General features: G+C 37.3%; 1 protein-coding gene across 5 annotated transcripts in view; it reads left to right on the forward strand.

Moving 5' to 3' along the window:
* Positions 1-6,967, forward strand: part of ZFR (zinc finger RNA binding protein) — a 68,613-nt gene extending 61,646 nt beyond the window's left edge. For all 5 annotated transcript variants that reach the window (XR_013993611.1, XR_013993612.1, XM_081053215.1 and 2 more), the window contains 3 exons: positions 3,092-3,203; positions 3,312-3,409; positions 5,361-6,967. Coding sequence is in view for 3 of the 5 variants with exons in the window: in XM_081053215.1 (XP_080909341.1) it covers positions 3,092-3,203; positions 3,312-3,409; positions 5,361-5,540 (390 nt within the window). In the remaining 2 variants the exon portion in view is untranslated. The remainder of the gene's footprint in view (positions 1-3,091; positions 3,204-3,311; positions 3,410-5,360) is intronic.
* Positions 6,968-20,398: the final 13,431 nt, after the last annotated feature.

Below are 20,398 nucleotides of genomic sequence, written 5' to 3' on the forward strand. Positions count from 1 at the left end.
GGTTAATGTGTGTAAAGGCTCAGAACAGTGCTTAGTAATATAATAAGCACTCAGTTACGATGGTGAAAGGGGTAACTGCTACTGTTATTGTTACTTAATCATGCTACTATTACTATTATTTAACCAGAATTCCTAGTGTTAGATTGTTTCCAGTGTTGGAAACAATTTTCAGTCCATTACAGATAAACAGCTGCACTGAATAATTTTTTTATGTTTTTATTTAAGTACAGTAATCCTATAGTAAATCTTTAGTACTGGCATTGCTGGTGTGTGCCTTTGAGCTTGCCAGTTGTATACTAAAAAAGGTTTTACCAGTTTACACTCAACACCAAATGAAAGTATCTGTGTTACCACAATCTCACAGGTGTCTTTTAAAATATGGCCCTTGGCCTCTACCACAGCTAGAAACTAATATCCAAGGAAACTAGTTGTTACCTGTCTGGATCACCCATTGATAAAAAAAATATTTATTGAGATGCAGTTGTAGTTTAAAAAAAGGATTTTGAGTCACAGACTGGGTTCAAATCATAGTCTTTTCACCTTCTAGCTGTATAACTTTGGACAAGCTACTTAACCTCTTTAAATTTTCTTTTTAATTTTTAAAATTGTGGCATAATAGCATCTAGTTATGAAAATTAAATGCATTTAAAGTGCTTAGCATGGTACCTGCCACTTTGTAACTAGCATTATTGTTGTTAATATTACTAGAGCTGGGGAAGAAAAATATGCTTCCTGACTTTTTTAAAGCAAATATTACAATAATTGATTTCAAATCATTTAATGTAGAGAATTTTTCTCTTTAAATAACTTTAGCTACCAAGATCCTTTATATTATAGTTAATTATCATTTCCCTAATTTGATTCTGTTCATCGTTCATATTGTCCTTTTACTTATGAATACATACATTTTAGAGTTCATAAATCACATGTATTCCACTTCTATTGCTTAGGAAAGCCGCAAACTGTAGACATCTATTGGAGAATAGCCATGTTCTGTAGAAAATTAACATTTTTAAATTGCTTACTTTCACAGTAGATGATCTGACCTAGAAGTCAGATACTTGACTTAGTTTCATCGTGTTTAAATACGTTGACTTTTTGTTTTTCATAAGTAAATCATTTGTTTCTTATTTTTAATTAGTTTCTACCTTTATATGCAAGTATAAATCACAAATTCCCACTTCTTAGGCCAGTCAACAAGCAATTTTTGAGAAAGGTTTGAATTACTTGGAACATTCTCTATCTTGACATACAGGTTATAGGTGATTATTTAATACTTGTTTTTCCCTTAATATTTTCTAAAGGTACTAAGTAAAAGTTTGGAAAGTTGCATATTTTATGTTTGGTGTTTTAAGCCTAACATCAGTAAGTAATTTGCTTGTTATTCTTGACTTCTTTTATCAGTAGGATTATTTTCACATTCTTTCCAAAAGTTTTCTGTTTCATAAACACATTAAGTATTTTCTACTTGCTGGCCATTTATGCTAGACAAAGGGGTTCAAAATATGTGACATTCAACTTATCCTTCAGAATTTCACATTCTGTCGGATATCTTAAAATAATACTTGATTTGTTTGAAATAGAAATTTATTACACATTCATAGAGGTGTCTTGAAAACTGCAGTTGATTACTTAAAATACTGAAAAATTTCAATAAAAATCGTTTAAAAAATCGTGACATCTTCTGCATTATTAAACTGGAAAAACTGAACCTCTTAATTTTTTTAGTTGTGATTTACATTTATCACTATGAACATTATTTTCAATTTTATTTCAATCTTCGTGCTGCCAGTTGTCATATTTTACTGTTGTTAATGTGCACTGTCTCTTTAAATTCCCGTCTCTCTTATAACTTATTCCTAATTTGTGTGGGACTGCAATATTCCTGTGTGAAACTTTATAGAATTCTTAGTTAAAAGATTTGAGTAATGGCCTTGGAGTGAATAACTTGACATAGTTTTTCCCCCTGATTAAATTTATGAGCTTTTTAAGTACACAACTAAAAATTGGATTCTCACTAAGGTATTTTCAGCCTCAGTATCATTTTAAGGATTTCATTGTAGTTCCAATCTGTTTACTTCCTTGGAATTGTTATTGGTGATCTTATTTAAAATTTAAGTTAAAAGCTACAACATGGGTGAACCTTAAACATTGTACTAAGTGAAGGAAGACAGACAAAAAAAGTCACATTTTACATGATTTCATTTGTATGAAATATCCAGAATAGGTAAATCTATCGGAATAGAAAGTGATTAAGTGGTTGCCAGGGATTAAAGGAAAGGGAGAATGGAGAATGACTACTAATGGGTATGGAGTTTCTTTTGGGAGTGATGAAAGTATTCTGGAATTAGAGAGTATTTATGATTGAACAAGTTTGTAAGTGTATTAAAGCCACTGAGTTGTATACTTGAAAAGAGTGAATCTTGTCATGGGAATTAGGTCTTAATTTTAAAAATCTGTATGAAAGCAAATTTTTTAATAGACGCTTCAAAATACTTCCCAGATAGGCTGCTATCTAAATCTGTGCTTTTACTTTTGTCTTTTATTCATTGTGAAAGCATAATGTGTATTTTCCTTAGGGATAATAGAAGTTCAGTTGTGCATTAAATGAAAATTTAGGTAATATACATTGTTTGTAAAATAAAAAAACAAAAGTCTTCTTAGTATAAGATTGATCTGCTCTAACTCCTTAGTATCATGAGCCTGTAGGTATTAAAGAACAAATGTATGTTAGCTCTAAATATCTAAAGAATTTTAAGGACTTTCGTAATTGTATAGTAAAGGATAACAATAAAAATAGTTTAAAAAACCTATTAATCTACTTTACATTTTTCTTTATTAAATATAAATTGTAAAATCTTTTAAAAATCTAAATTACATACTGCCTTATGAGTTTTGTTTTCATTACATATTTAATTTTGATGGTTTTTATATTGTAATTTTTTTGTTTTTGTGGTTTGTTCTATGTAACTTTTGAAGTCTTTAAAAGTTTTAATTTTCATTAAGTAGTTTGTCATTCTAGTGTTTGCAGATGGATAATTTCTTTGGTCTGTAAACTGTTAAACACATTTTCTTACGTTTTTATTTTTAGGCTATGGAGTTACTGGTAGAGAAAGCAATCAGTAGTGCTTCTAGTCCTCAGAGCCCTGGAGATGCACTGAGAAGAGTTTTTGAATGCATTTCTTCAGGGATTATTCTTAAAGGTAAACTTTACTTCATTTTTAATGTTTGTATATTTGATAATTGAATAAGAACGCTTCTTTCTTTGACAAAAAGCTAATTTTATTTTCTCACTATGGTGATTGCTGTAGGTAGTCCTGGACTTCTGGATCCTTGTGAGAAGGATCCCTTTGACACCTTGGCAACAATGACTGACCAGCAGCGTGAAGACATCACATCCAGTGCACAGGTACCTGTGTGTTCCTAATCCCAAAGCTTTGGTGGGTCACCACCCGTAAGGTTTTTTTTAATAACTGTCTTTCAGAAGAAATACTGTGTAGTATTCATTCTGCTGCTGCTTTAGTAAGTAAGCCCTTAGAAGGTATTATAATTTAAACTAGATTTCCCTGATAAACCCTTAAATTTTGTTATTTTAACTATGTGTGTCTAATTAAGTGTATTACGTAAATATAAAAATGCAGCAGCATGCATATCAAGGTCAGTAGAGAAACTATGTCCTCCGGTTGCACAGAACTGGTGTGATGTGATGTGATGTGTAGTTTGTGGAATTATTGTTATAGTTTACCTTTTCCTGCCACTGGGAAGGCCATTTAATGAGGTAATTAAAAGTGTGGTGGGCTCTGGAGTCAAGACCCCTTGGGTTTGAATTCCAGCTCTGCCATCTCATCTATAAAATGGGGATAAAAGCAGTTTTTGTCTCAAGCAGGATTGTTGGGAGGATTGAATAAATTCACATGTGGAACTTTAATGTGTGTATCGTGTACTATTGGGTTGGCTGCCACTCCTGGCGACCCTGTGAATGAGTGATGTCCACCGTGTCCTGTCCTCAGCAGCCCTGCTCAGCTCTGCAGATTGATGCCTAGGGCTTCTTTTATGGAGTCAATCCATCTCATATTTGGTCTTCCTCTTTTCCTGCTGCCGTGTATTTTTTCCCCAGCATTATTGTCTTTTCCTAAGAACCGTGCCTTTTCATAATGTGCCCTAAGTAGGACAGCTTCAGTTTTGTCATTTTTGCCTCCAGCGATGTTTTAGGCTTAATTTGCTCTAGAACCCACTTAGTTAGTCTTTCTGGTGGTCCAGGTTATCTGTAGAGCTCTCCCTCCAACACCATAGTTCAAATGAATCATTTTTTTCCCTATCACCTCCCTCAGTATTCACCTTTACGTTAGCTATTATCACAATCACTGTTATTTATCAATCCTGTTTGAAGAAGAATCATGGAAAAGGAAAAAATACGTGAACTGAATAAATGAATGAAAAAAAATCAATCTAAGACTCCCATAGCTTTACCTTTTTGTTACCAGAAATGTGTTAAATGTGCTATTTTATCTGACAAAAAATAAAGAGGAGTTAAAAATAGTCTAAACAGCGCCACTTTGGAAAACAGTTTGACTCCTACGTGTATGAATACATACCCAAGAGAACTGAAAACAGGTTCACACAAAAACTTGTACACAAATGTTCATAGCAACATTCTGCATAATTGCCAAAAAGTGGAAACATCCCAGATGTTTATCAGTTGGTGAATGGGTAAACAAATATAGTATATCCACACCGTAGAATATTGTTCAGCCATTAAAAGAAATGAAGTACTGATACATGCTACAATATGGATGAACATTGAAAACCTTATACTGAGTGAAAGAAGCCAGACACAAAAAGCCATATGATTCCATTTATATGAAATATTCATAGGAGGAAAATTTATAGAGACAGAATGGTAGATTAGTGATTGTCAGGGTGGGTGAATCTTATGATATAGGAATCATATCTCAAAAAATAATCTAAACAGTTACATTGAGGGTTGCATCATATAGTTCAAGTTGCCGTTTAATTAGTTTATAGGGTGTATATTCCTAGAAATTTGAGAAATAGTGCCTTAAGTCCCTCTGGTTTTGAGATTTCATGAGATCTTGTGACTGTATACATAGCCATGTAGAGAAAATTTTTCTTAGTTCATGAAATTAACAAGTTGAAGTATGATCCTCCTTTTGTAAATCTGGGTGATTGAGTGAGTGTGTGAAAATGGGGAAATATGTGACTATGACCCAAAAAGGGGTTCACTGAATAAGTGGACACTTTTCTTTTGCTGTATATTATTTCAGATTTTTTTTAATGAACATAATACCTAATTTTTTTGTTTTTTATATTAACTCTTAACTTCTGACTCTTTGTTACAGTTTGCGTTGAGACTCCTTGCATTCCGCCAGATACACAAAGTTCTAGGCATGGATCCATTACCCCAAATGAGCCAACGTTTTAACATTCACAACAACAGGAAACGAAGAAGGGATAGCGATGGAGTTGATGGATTTGAAGCTGAGGGGAAAAAAGACAAAAAAGATTATGATAACTTTTAAAAAGTTTCTGTAAATCTACAGTGATAAAAACAACAGATGCCCATTTGTTGGCTGTTTTTCATTCATGATAATGTCTACTTTGAAAAATTTATCAAGAATTTCATGGAAGAACCAAGTTTTTCTATGACATTAAAATCTTAATGTACAGTGTTAGGTGTTATATGAATGGAAAGACACCCCCAAAAGAATTGTGCTCCAACTATGGGAAAACAGTGGTTCAGATGTTTTCCCCATTATTTTGGTTTTATTTACTGGTTATCCTAGTTCCCCTTATTTTTGTGTCTTTTATTAACTAGTCTTATTAAATATCTTTACTGTATTTAATGCAGTATTTGTGCTTCAGTTGCTATGTGTATTTTGAGATTTTTATTTAGAGGTTTTGTTTGTTCTGACACTAGTTATTTCTTTGTGTTATAGATGATACCTTTATCCCTTCTTAATGTTTTACAGCAGTACGTTTTTTTGTAACGTGAGACTGCAGAATTTTTTCCTTTTGTTTTGTTACTCTATATGTGATGGATTACAACACAAAAGGTTATCCTGCCATTTAAGTGCTCAGAACTGAATGTTTCTGCAGATCTTGTGGCATTTGTTTCTCTAGTGTGATATATAAAGGTGTAATTAAGACAGATTTCTGTTAATCTAATCAAGTTTGCTGTTAGTTGTGCATTAGCAGTATAAAAGCTAATATATACTATATGGTCTTGCAACAGTTTTAAAGCCTCTGCATAATTAATAATAAAAATGCATGACGTTTTTGTTTTTAATAGACTTTTAAAATTACAATTTTAGGTTTGACACGTAGATCTTTGTACAGTTGACTTTTTGACATAGCAAGGCCAAAAATAACTTTCTGAATATTTTTTCTTCTGCGTAAGTGGAAAGGGCATTTTTCATACTATAAGTGGGCTAACCAATATTTTGAAAAGAACCTTATTGTTGTGCAACTAACAACAGTAACTAGCCCTTAATTATGATGACAGTTCCTTATTGGTATGTGTGAGATTACTCTAGCGACTATTATATATAACACAATTGAATGATTCTTTCCCCCTCTACCCCCACACCCCATCACCCAGATAATTTACAGTTCTATTAACAGTGAGGTTGATAAAGTATTACTGATAAAAAATTAAGGTTATCTAAGGGGAAAAAAACAATTATTTGGTGTGGCCATCTTAAATGCTTATGTGTCCTACAAAAAGCTAAATATCCTAGCAGTGGTGTAATGAAAAGTTACATCTTACTGTTGATGTATGTATGCTCTGGTACACAGATGTCATTTTGTTGTCAGCACTACAGTGAAATACACAAATAAAAACTTAAGTTCATATAATGACTTAAATGTATTATATGTTAGAATTGACATCATAAACTGCTTTTGCTTTGAAATGACTTATGCTTCAGTAAAACCATATTCAAATGTATTGGGTACTTACATCTTGTTATTCCTGACAACTGTTTGTTGCCTGAGCCCATAATTTCCAGAAAATTTTATAATTCAATACCATATTGGTTCATTTTTTTCTTGGGTCAGAAGCTTCTTCCGGTCTCTCAGAGAACCAGGAGACTGTAGAAGACCATGGGGGTACAAGAACAGGAGACTTGGGTTTTTCTTTCAAGTTTTTCACATATATGTAAATTGTGCAAGCCTTTTTCTTTTTTTAAAATTTCATTTTTCTGGGTCTCATTTTACTCTTGAATAGTCACCCAGTAAATTTTTGGAATTTTTCACAGTTATCTTAAAAGAGAAGAAAATAACTGAAATTTGTCACATACTAATGACAGATACCATGCTTGTTTGGTCTTTTCATGTTTTCCCGTTTAAAACTATCATCACAATAAGTGAAGGTGCTATATTTCTTAGTTTTCAGATGAGAAAATTGAAGCCCAAAGTAGCAAACTAAAGATTACACATCAATTTAAGTGATAGAGTTGAAATTGAGGGGTTTCAAAGTTTATGCTCAGCATTTGCCATACTGCTCCCTTCATCTTGGAATTATGTTCTAAAAATGTTTTTGTCGCATGTTTTAAATTTTTGGTTTGGATGTCTTCATCCAGATACACAATTGGTGCCATTTAAATATTTTGCTAAAATAATTATTTTGGTATTTATTTTTTGCATGGCCTAATTGTTTACATAGCTGTGGCTAGACTCACATTAACCATATTATATGAAATAACGTGGATTGAACATTCTGTAGTATCTTCTTGACGATTTTTAAAGAAAAATACAAACTTGAGCAGCATTGGTTATCAACCTGCTCTAATGCATTCTTGAACCACTTGTTTTGGCAACTAATTATCTGGTATTTGCATCTCGGGCTGGCTTTCCCTGTTATTAGTGCATGCTTATGTTACAGTAATTTTTTTTTTTAATGGAGGAAGGGGAACAGGACTTTATTGGGGAACAGTGTGTACTTCCAGGACTTTTTTTTTTTTTCAAGTCAAGTTGTTGTCCTTTCAATCTTAGTTGTGGAGGGTGCCGTTTAGCTTCAAGTTGTCCTTTCAGTATTAGTTGTGGAGGGTGCAGCTCAGCTCCAGGTCCAGTTGCCGTTGCTAGTTGCAGGGCGCACAGCCCACCATCCCTTGCGGGAGTTGAACCGGCAACCTTGTGATTGCGAGCCCACTGGCCCATGTGGGAATCGAACTGGCAGCCTTCGGAGTTAGGAGCATGGAGCTCTAACCACTTGAGCCACCGGGCCGGCCCATGTTACAGTAATTTAATGATAACCCAAATAAAAGTGATTTCTCTGTCCCACCCCCAATTATATAATGCATTCCAAATTAGAATTTGGTCTTCACCACTATTGTTTTTTTCTATTTCTTTGAATTAAGCTAGAATTAAAAATGCAAAATTGCATGAACAGCCTACCAAAACGTATATAATTTTTTAAGTCAATAGCATTTTAACTTATTTTTTTCCTGCTTATTGAAAAGAAACATCAACTTTTTCATGGTCATACTGTTTTGTTGTCAATATGTTGTGAATTTAAGTTATAAACAGTTACTTGTAAGAATCCACCATTTTTTTAATACTGAATTTTACAGCTAATTATTAAAAATTTTCCCAATAAAGGGAAAACTGTAGTGTCATAGATAAGTCATAGCAGTGGTCTCAAATTTGACTTTATGAGAATCACCTGGGGAACATTCTAAAAAGCTTTCTAAGCCCTAATTACAAAGATTATGATGGGATTCAGAATAAGCCTGAGAATGTGCTTTTTAAGATGGTTTTCTCTTAAGTATTCATTTGAATGGATGGTTCATACATGTTACACAAGTCAAAAGGTGTAAAGGAGTATACGGCATAAAATGTGTCCTGCCTTCCCTTGCCTTAGCACCATCCCAGAGGCAGGCAGTGTTATCATTTGTATGTCCTATACGTGGTCTGGAAGCATGAATGTGCACGCCTGTGCTTTACACAGATGGCTGCATACTGTGCATATTATTCCTCACCTCACCTTTTTTTCAATTACTGTATCTTGAAGCCTTGGCAATTACTCCATGTCAGTTCATACAGGAAACTTCATTTTTACCAAGCACTATAGGATCATACCAAATCAGAATTTCTCTAATTATAGGTGTTTCTGATGCAAATGGTACGTGGATCATACTTTACTTGACATGCTTTATAGCACTGACCATAACGTACTCTATAGTCCAAAACCAAATTGTATTTTTAAGTCAGTATTAAAGGTGTTATCAGCCATACAATATATAAGCAATAAATTAATTGGGATATTCAGCAAATCATCATATCCCCATGCCCTAAGAAATTTTATTAACTACAGGTAATTTTAGCCTTCCTTTGTTTAGTGTAATAATATTAGATGTAAAATAAAATCTGAATAATATTTTTGGACAGTATTTAAACTGGTTCCATATTAAGTACAAAGCTATGTTCACTTTATCCTAATATAAAGTATGAATATGAAAGAGTTCAGAAGTAGAAAGGAAAAACAACATACCTATGGCTTGGATCTGGATGGGCCCCATATTAAAGATACACAGGATAATGCAGCATGACAGGTTCCTGATGAGAAAAAGTCCAGGGTGTTGAATTTACCTCAAGTTTTGCTATGTATGAGCTGTTTAAGAACAGCGAGCTGTATTTTCAGTGCAAGTTAGTGTGCAATGTAAATGCAGATAAAAGCAGGCCTGCCTTTTAGTGCATACTGTGGGCGGTTGGAGGGAAATTAAAACCTACTTAACACAAGCAACATTAGTGAGATAGCATTGGAACCCTGTTAACAGAGGAGCTTGTGTTCTATATATCTCAGTGATATCCAAAAGAGAACAGTAGTTCTTTCACCCCTTTATCCACATTTTCACTTTCCACAATTTGTTACCCATGGTCAACCATGGTCCAAAATACTACATTTAAAATACCCGAAATAATTCTTAAGTTTTAAATTATGTGCCATTCTGAGTAGCAGGGTGAGATCTCATGCCATCCTACTCCATCCCACCTGCGATGTGAATTATCCCTTTGTCTAGCATATCCACTCTATATACACTACCCACCTGTTAGTCACCTGGTAGCTGTCTAGGTTAGATTGGTTATCAGAGAAAGACCACATTCATATAACATTATAGCATACTGTTATAATTGGTCTATTTTATTAAATCTTTTTCTGTGCCTAATTTATAAATTAAACTTACGTAGGTGGTAACAGCATATATAGGGTTCGGAACTACCCTCTGTTTCAGGCATCCACTGGGGGTCTTGGAATGTATTCCCCACGGACCAAGGCGGATTACTTCATGTAGTTGTCCTACACTTGGCATTGGTCCCACCATATCTGGAGTATGGCTTATGGAATAATGCCCAGTTTAGTTCTGAGCATTAGTTTTTAAGTGATAAGTCTAAAGAGAGTGGCCAATGGAGTGAATTTGTTCAAAACCATACTGTGTATATAGTTGGAACCACATAGGAGGGATAAGAGATGATATGGGAAAGAAGATTATAAGTATTTTCTAATATAAATAGCTATGGAACAACTATCATTTGAAAAAAGAGCTTTTTAAAAATGTTAACTTCAGCAATAAAATGGATGGAGGTCACTTTCCAAATATGTTGTTGCCGTGTTCAAAATTAAAACGACCTGTTTTAAGATTTTGGTTAAGGTCCTGGCATTACGTATGAAAGGATATAAAATGATGGGATTTTTTCCAAGTTTAAAACACTATGGGGCCTGGGGCGGGGGGGGGGGTGGGATAAATAAATAAATAAATAAAAAACACTATTGGGGTGGCCGGTTAGCTCAATTGGTCAGAGAGCAGTGCTCTTAACAGCAAGGTTGCTGGTTCAATCCCCACATGGGCCACTGTGAGCTGTGCCCTCCACAACTAGACTGAAACAACTACGTGACTTGGAGCCGATGGGTCCTTGAAAAGCACACTTAAAGGTTAAAACAAAAGTTTAAAAAAACAACAACACTATTATACTATTAGTCTATGTACCTAGTAAAGATTTGGATAGAACTCAAGTGGCCAGTTGCCTCAAAGTTGATAATTATTTCATGACAGCCAAAATAAGATTTATAAATAAGATTTTGGAAAAATGGGTACTGGTTTTGCTACACCTCCTTAACGTTTCCCTTGTTTTCCATGGCACTGAAATTCCTGGGGTTTTTCCTCCTACCTCTGAACATTTCTTCTCTACTTCTGCTGCTTCCAAATAACACTTTTTATAGTGATGTCATCGGCACCTTCTGTATATGCACATACTATTAATGATCTCATCCATTTTCCAAGTTTTATATACTCCCTTTGTTAAAATTATTTCCAAATCCTGTCTCTCCGAATTCCAGTCTTGCTTTTTTTTTCTTTCTGCCCCCAGTATCTACACTGTTCAGCTTACAACCCCCAGATAATTCCTCCTAAAGCATCTGTTTGAGCATGTCACTGCTTCTCAAAAGACCTTCCAGCGATTCCACATCACTGTTTAAAAGTACATATTATTTCATTCTCATAACACCACATAGTAGGTATTTATTACACTGAGCAAACCAGGGTTTGAGGTTAAGTAGCTTGCTATAATAAAAGATCATTTGAATGATATAGTCTCGAATTGGGTCAGATCATCAGAAAGTTAGACTTGATGTAAAGTCCGAGCTTTAAACCTTTATGCCATGTACCACCTAGATGTGTTTTTTAAGCCAAGCCTCTTTCTGTAGAATTATAATACTCAAGACATGGGGAGCAAATAGATTTTAAGTATCCCAGTTTTGGTCTCCAAAGCCCTACCCATCAGCCTTCCCCATCCCCCTTTATTCTAAAGAACTTACAAAGTTGTATCTCTTTCATAGGTCAGTGGTTAAGTAAAGAGAAAAAAAAATCCATCTCCTTTGCTCTGCATTTTAACTTTTACCAGCCAGAAGTCAGAAATGGTGTCTTGGGGGCCAGCCTGGTGGCTCAGGCGGTTAGAGCTCCATGCTCCTAATTCCGAAGGCTGCCGGTTCAATTCCCACATGGGCCAGTGAGCTCTCAACCACAAGGTTGCCAGTTCAGTTCCTCAAATCCCGCAAGGGATGGTGGGCTCCGCCCCCTTCAACTAAGATTGAACACGGCACCTTGAGCTGAGCTGCCTCTGAGCTCCCAGATGGCTCAGTTGGTTGGAGCTTGTCCTCTCAACCACAAGGTTGCCAGTTCAACTCCCGCAAGGGATGGTGGGCTGTGCCTCCTGCAGCTAGAAAACGGCAACTGGACCTGGAGCTGAGCTGCGCCCTCCACAACTAAGACTGAAAGGACAACAACTGGAAGCTGAACAGCACCCTCCACAACTAAAGATTGAAAGGACAACAACTTGACTTGGAAAAAAGTCCTGGAAGTACACACTGTTTCCCAATAAAGTCCTGTTTCCCTTCCCCAATAAAATCTTTTTAAAAAAAAAGTCAAATAGTACTAAAGGCTTGTTATTAAAAAAAAATTTAAAAAATAAGAAATGGTGTCTTACATACTATATAGCTAGCTGTGTCTTACTTGGCCCACACACTGTTAGCAACTAACTCTAAGCCACCAATACTAAAAGATTTCACTCAAAAATCCCAATTTGACTTATCTTGAAAAATTGGAAGAACTGATGATACAGGGCACGTGTTGCTAAATGGCAAAAATTACCTAAAGCTGAGAGTAATGGGCACTCCCTCGAGCAGGGGTGTCCAACCCGTAGGCCAACTGCGGCCCGCAATCCATTTTTTGTTGGCCTGCAGCAAATTCCAAAAATATATTTAGTTTACTTAAATAAACCAGGTGAGGCAATACGTACTCCACCTTGAGTGAGTGGCCCGGCTGTTTGTGTATTTTACCGCGTATGGCCCTTGGTCAAAAACGTTGAAAAAGGTTTGGACACCCCTGCTCTAGAGGATAAACTTAAAGACAGAGCCTCTTCTGGACAGTTTACCACAGCCGCCTCTATGGCTCCCTGTTTTGCCTACCAGCCTGACCCTGTGGGTATTTAGTTTTATTACATCTCCAGTTCCAGCCATGTTGCCTATGGATTCTTCCAATGAGGAAGAGTCTGTTAAACTGAGGCAGAGAATCTCTAAAATTACTTTCAGTTCCAAAATTCTTCACTTCTGTGAGCATGTGTTTCCTATACATTAGCACACTTGATGTCACCCACATTTAGTATAAAGGACAGTCATAAATACTTGATGCATTTCCTTCTTTGATTGTTGCAAGAGAAATAATCAAGAAAGAGGCCTAAAATTTAAACAAGCTACAGCTTTAAGGCAATCCCTTATTTCAGAGTAGAGAACAAACTACCTCCTGAAAGTCTCATAGTAACATTGGAGCAGCCTGCCTGGCTTCCTGTCTGCTCTTTAGTTGGACCAAGAGAAACAGGTCGAAGAAAAGGCCTGTGGGAGTTGAAAAGAGCAAAGACGGCCTAAAAGGAAAATAAGGTTTCTTAGATGGCAAAATTCTTAATTATATAAGTTCTTAATTATTTTGTTTTTGTGAAATCTTAGTGTACATCAAAAGAAATGAAAAGGAGAGGGCTTAGTAGAGGGTGAACTGGAGAGGGAGCTGCAACTAAATTATTAATTGAAACTAAATTTATGAGTTTCAGTTCTGGGTAAGCTGAAGTAAGCACCCTCCTCCTTGTTTCTCCCTCTGAATGCAACAATAACATCTAGATAAAATGCTTAGAACAGCAATCTGAGGACTCTGAAATGTAATTAGTAGCAGAGAGATTGGAGAAGACCAGAACTGAAGTATCATCAAACTGACAGTTTGCCATATTTCTCCCTCCAGAGGTAAATCACTGCTTCGCCTGGAACATGAGTGCAACCACAGGAGAGTATGGCAGGGTGTGGTAACCAAAGCCCCAGGTATCAGATCAAAGGATCGAAAAGGGGCATCCCAGGGAACTAGAACATACTGGGCAGATTGGGGAGAGGGAGGAGATTAGGGTAAGTGACCCCATAAAGTTATTTATAAATAATTTTATAATTGTTTTCCTGGGCTCAACCCCAACTTATTTTGTGAGATCAACATTACCGTGATCCCCAAAACATACCACAAACAAGTGGAGTTTATCTTCTAATGCAAGCCTGGTTCAATATATGAAAATCAAACCATGAATTTTACTACTAAAAATATAAAACTAACAGTATCCTAGGATAAAGTTTTAAGAAATAACTGTGGAAGCCATTACAACATAATATACCAAAGAGTTGACATTGATAGAGATGTTCAAAGCATTTGAATCTGATTCCACTAAGAAAAGAATTGGACACAGACATAAAGATTTACTACCTAAATGGTCAGAATTGAAAAAATAGGACGTCTATGTAGTGTATCATTACAAATATTGATGTAGCAATGTATTTATTGTCATGAGATGTTCACAAATAATGTATATAAAACCAGTATCTGTGTAAGAGCCCACTTTTGCAATACATGCATCTACACACACACACACACACACACAGACACACACACACAAATGCAAAAAGTCCTAACTCAAAACTATTAACATTTGTTATCTCTGGGTTTCAAGTTTTAAGATCCTGGATGACTTTTTTTAACTGATTCAGATGATTTGATAATGAACATGGAATACTTTGGTAACAATAAGAAGATAAAAAACTTCTTTCTTTAAAAGGGTACAAGGGTGGACGATTCTCAAAAGAAAGTATATATTCTCAAAAAAATATAGATGGCCGGTAGCTATATGAAAACAAATTTTCAACCTTACTAGTAATCAAATAAACACAAATTAAAAAACAAAGGTAATAGACTTTTTGTCAACCAGATTGACAAAGGTTATAAAGATTGAAAAATCATCAGGTCTGAGCTAGTAATACCAATATCTCAGAGGCAAAAGCAGACGGGCACTGGCTCAGTCAGCTTTTGAATGATCTTCCTTACTGTTTTCTTAAATACACAAAAATATATACCAATAAAGAGAAAGAGAGCCTTTGACCTACCACCTGAACTTCAGACTTTGTCTTAAAGCATTAAATCTAATCAGATAAGTATACAAATCTATAAATTCAAATATATTTCCTGAAGCGTTGACACCCCATGAGAGGGTGTCAGCTCTATCAGGAATACTAGGTCTGGAAAAAAGTTAAAAACTATACAGGATCGTAACACATGAAGCAATTTACTTTATAATGTCTAATGAAAACATCAGATTATAAAATGATGCACAAAGTATGATCTTTTTTGTTTTAATGCATGAGCATATATATATATATAATATATATATAATATATATATATATATATATTATATATATATATATAATCCTCCAAATGTTTCCAGTGGTTACTTCTGTGTAGAATGATTATGGCATGTTCAGTTTTGGGCTTTTATTTCTATTTGATTAGGAGGTTTGCTAATCTCTGTTTCTATAATAACTTTTACCACACAAATGATTACTTACTAAGTCTTAAATAATTACTACATAATATTCTTTAAAAAGAAAAAGAATTATCCTTAGGCATGTATTGCTATTAGAGTGTGGAAACCCTCCAGTAGCTCCACGTATCTAAGGGTAAATTCCCAAGCCCTTAGCATGGTATTTAGGGAGCCGTAAACTGTAGCTCCAACTTGGTCTTCCAGCCTCCCATCCTGCCACTTGCGGTGCTAGGTCCTGCCCTTTGCTCTCACTTCTCCAATCTAGTACTTGGCACTGCTCCCTCTGAGGCCAGCCTCATAGGCTCATGTGGGGCATTCCGTTTCTGACCAAGAGGACACAGCCTTTCCTCTGGGGAGGGGGGAAGGTGTTACCCCAGCCTACAAGGAGGCCAGGAAAAAGGCAAAGCCGAGAGACTCCTTTCTGAAAATGAATCAGTTAACTTCTCTGACCTTATGAGGTGCCAGATTAAGTTCCTCTTAATATTTTCTCTTCAGTCGATGCCTCACGCCGGGTGAGAGATCGAGTGGTTTCTTCCCCCCTCTCTTTCTGGGCCCCCAGGTGAGCTAAGCCATAATACTTCTTCTCAGACTTCTTAAAACTACGCAAGATATTTGCAAAGTCTGAGACTGGCTTGTTTGGTGCTTTACTTGGCTGCCTTCAGAATCTGTTCCAAAGTCCAGGTAAATGAATGGTGAATAGACTCCAGTGTTCTGGAGGGAAATAGGGGAATGTGGAAATGGCTGATCATTAACCGTGCTCAAGGGAAGTTACTCTGTAAAAAATATGGAGATGTTTCTTTGCAGCTTAGCCATTTCCATTTCTTACATTCTCTTTTTGCCTTTTGGACAAAAAGGATTTTTAAAAAACAGTTTTGAATACATTTGAACCTTGAGACAGAAGCCTATTTCAAACATAAAACAGTGGGTCTTTCACAACCTCTATGTTCTTTTACAGCCACCTGAACAATAAGCCTTTCAGGTTTTCAGTGAGTGGGAATGGGTTAGCCAAGCTCAAAACAGTCCTGACTGCACTTTGAGCAAAGATCAAATATCCCAGTGGGGAGGCATGCTTGGCCTGTTTTTCTTTGGGAAGGTTCTCCGCGCACTTATTACAGCAATAGCTTCCTCCTTCTCTCTAAGATCACCAGTAGGCTCCAAACGCCACTGGCCCTCCTCTGTGGAAAAGAGGTGTCCTCCCACTGTTGTGCCAGAGTTTCTAACCACATTCAGCCCCAGCAAAACTTGGAAGGAAGAGGGGCGGCTGGATGGCTCAGTTGGTTCGAGTGTGAGCTCTGAACAACAGGGTGCCAGTTCTATTCCCACATGGGCCGGTGAGCTTCGCCCTCCACAAATGGGTTGTAGGATAATGACTGATGAGTCCTGGAAAAACACACTGTTCCCCAATATTCCCCGATTTAAAAAAAATAAAAACAACTTGGAAGGAAGAGAAGATTCTCTCAGTGCCATCTTCCTTCAAATTAGAGAATAAACAGCCTGGATGCCAGGTCCCTCACTTTTCCACAACCAGCTCTGTAGTACCAGAAATGCTAAGATCTAAACTTAATGTTTGATCTCAGTTAAAATTCAAGAAAGAACAGCACATTAGTTTTATTTTGTGGTACCCAGCCTTCAGATGATTGAATGACATGAGAAACATTAAGTTACGTCAATCTTAATAATTTGAGACATCAACAAGCTTTTTTCATTCCTCTCTCCTGGAGGTCATCTCTGAATCAGGTACCAGATCTTGACTGCTATTATCCTGGAATGAGTCAAGAGAAATTTGAAATGGAGAACCAACCAAAATAACAGGTTTTTCTGCCTGCTGGTTCCTCCCTCCCACTCTACGTCCCACTCCAGACACACACACACACACACACACACACACACACACACACACACACACCCTCTTCTCTCTCTCTCTCTCTCTCTCTCTCTCTCTCACACACACACACACACACACACACACACACACACACACTCCAGGGCTCTGAGCTGGGGAGAGAGCTGTATTGGCAGAGACAGAAAACAGAGTTAGAAGCAGGTATTTATGCCTGCCTCACGGTTACCTTCTCATTTTGGGGACCTGAGGTGAGTGGATTTGAGTCTCACACCCTGTGTGGGACTTTTGGAGTGTGGTAGCTCTGCTGATGCTCTTCCTTCCCCTCCCGTGCTCCTAGGCATAGAGTAGTTGAAATTGCAGCGTGGCCTTTCCAGGTGCTGGAGAACTTGCAAAAGTCTCTTGACTCTTCTGTGTCTCTCAAGGAGTTTGCAAGTGATACACAGTTTTCCATGATCCCCAAGTAAGACCTAGACAGAAGTTAGGAGAGGGAGCCAAGGTGCTGCTGGAAGGTTGCCCAGCAGAGGAAATGGGCACAAATCAGCCCAAGGATGAGGACTTAGCTGCATCTCTGACGAATCGCCATGGCAGCCAGCTGTACAGGGTCAGGATGGAGTAACCGCAGGCCCACGTTGGCATCTTCCCTGCCCAGGAACACACAGGACAAGCAATGGGACCAAGTCAGGGAGACGGCACCTTGCCCCAGCCCACCCCGGGCCTGGCTGGAGCTTTGTACCAGCCCAGAGAGTAAAGGAACAAACATGGAAGGGAGTTCTGCAATGGACTGTGACTGGCTTAGAAGACTTGAAGTGACAAAGATAAAGCTCACAAATAACCAGATTAAGTTGCCTGCGTCAGACCACTGTGGATTAGAATTCATGTTCAGAAATCATATTGTGTTGTAGAAATAGGTCCCGGAGGGCACTGACCAGCATTGTGACCTTGGACTAGTTGTGTTACTTCTCTGGGTCTTGTGACTTCCCCACTCCCCATCCTGGCTCTTCAAAATGAATTTTTTCCAGCTCTGGGAGTAGTTCTACAGCTTCTGGGCTGGCCCAGAAGCTGACTCAAGCCAAGTGCTTACCACATGCTTCATGTGGTTGTGGACTCAGTAAATGTGCCCAGAGGAGGCCTGGTGAAGGAGGACAGGGAAGGAAGGGTCCCAGCCTCTTCCTTTATCATTGTCCTTTATCCTGTTCCTGAGCTGAGAGAGCTACCCAGCCTATGCTAAGAAGAACTTCCTCGCTCACCACTTTTTAAATAGTCCTGCAGAGGGCACAGTTTCCTCGTCCCAGAGGCTTCGAGGGTTCAGACGTGTCCAGTGGTTCAGTCAGGTCTGGAAGCTTTTCCACCCATCTGATAATCCCGTCAAAGTACCGAGGACATTACTAGGGGGAATATCAAGATGCACAGGAGGGTCTCCCTTGACCGTGAGGAACTCAGGGCATAGCCCTAGGGAGGAAGATGTAGACCTACTACAGTGATTCCAAGACATACTTAAGTTCACAGGCCAAGGCATCATACAGATTCTGGATGCTGAGGAATTCAGAAGAGGTCTAGACTGGTTCAAACAGTCTCTAAGGAAGATGTCCAAGAGGTAGTAGCATTGGGAGTAGACCCCAATGAATGGGCTGATTTGGGGACCAACGCCAAGACAAGCAGAGACAGGAAATGGCAAAGGTCTTGTTAAAGACTCTAGTTTTTAAATTAAAATCCAATGTATTTTAATCGTTCACTTTAAAATGGCTAATTTTATGTTGTATGACTTTTGCCTCAATTAAAAAACAGAACTCCATGACATGTCTCCTCTACCTAAGCCACACTGCTGGGAGGTTTGACACCATGCCCCAAGACCAGGGTTTTGGCTAGAATTTTGGCTCAATAAAACCTTAATTAACAACCACCACAACAAAAACCTACATGATATAGGTATGTGCGTGTGTTTAATTTTTAACTTATTGTTGAACTAGGTAATAATTCTCATGGTTCAAAATCCAAAGGTAAAAAAGTACACAGTAAAAACTCTTCTTTCAATCTTTCCTCCAAATACCCAGTTTCCCCTTCTGAAAACAGCTAATGTCATAGTTCCCTTTGTATCTATTGTAAAATATTTATTGTATGCAAACATAAAGAGCTAGGTATATGTAGTCTTTATTTCCATTCTTTTTTACACAAATGATAGCCTAGTCTGTATACCATTTGGCCCTTTGCTTTAATCAATCACTGAATATACCTTGGTTCTCATACTTTATGTACCAACACTCTAAACACTGTGTTAACTTAATTCATCCTCATAACAATCTTATGAGGTAGATGCCATTATAAACTTCATAACCCTCATGTCAATAGGCGAGAAAATCGAGGTCCAAGAAGATAAACGCCTAAAGGTTGTACGTCTAGTAATTGGTGAAGCCAAGATTTGAACCCAGGTAACCCAACTCCAGAATATTTGCTTTTAACCACTGAACGTTACAGCTTCTACCTAAAGAACGTTCTCATTCTTTTTTACAGATGCGTGGTATCCCATTCTATGGCTGTACCATAATTTGTTCAGTATGTCCCTACTGATGAACATTTAGGCTGTTTCCAATCTTCTGTGTTACAAAAATTGCTACAGCAAGTAAGCTTGGACACACATATGGTATTTCATATGTATAAGTGGATCTGTAGGATAAATTTTTAGAAGCAAAATTCCTGATACAATTTTTGATAAATATTGCAAAATTGTCCACCCTCTTGCCCTATCAATTTACCCCTCTCCCCGGGTAATGATGAGAATCCCTGTTTCTCCTGTCCTCTCTTAATTAAACGCGATCTCATTTAATATTGTAGCACCCAACAGGTGGTTAGGTGTTGGTTGTAGAGGAACCATTTCTCACGAGAACTTCCAGACTTATTGGGAGAGGTTGGAAGAATGAGTCACAACGGGCCATTGGTAAAATTTTATTTAGTGAATAAACCAACCAGGCCATTTACTTGTGTTTTGAAGAAGACAGCATACAGATTATGTAGAGTAGACTCATCAAGACCCCCACCACGTGACCAGTTTAGATTGTGTATTTGTTTACAATTGCTGAGTCTCCCCCGCAGGTCCGCACATTAAGATACCACAAGATTGAGAACAATCCAAATGCTTCTTAAT

The sequence above is a fragment of the Rhinolophus hipposideros genome (genome assembly GCF_964194185.1).
Source record: "Rhinolophus hipposideros genome assembly, chromosome: 7".
NCBI classification, from domain to species: Eukaryota; Metazoa; Chordata; class Mammalia; order Chiroptera; family Rhinolophidae; genus Rhinolophus; species Rhinolophus hipposideros.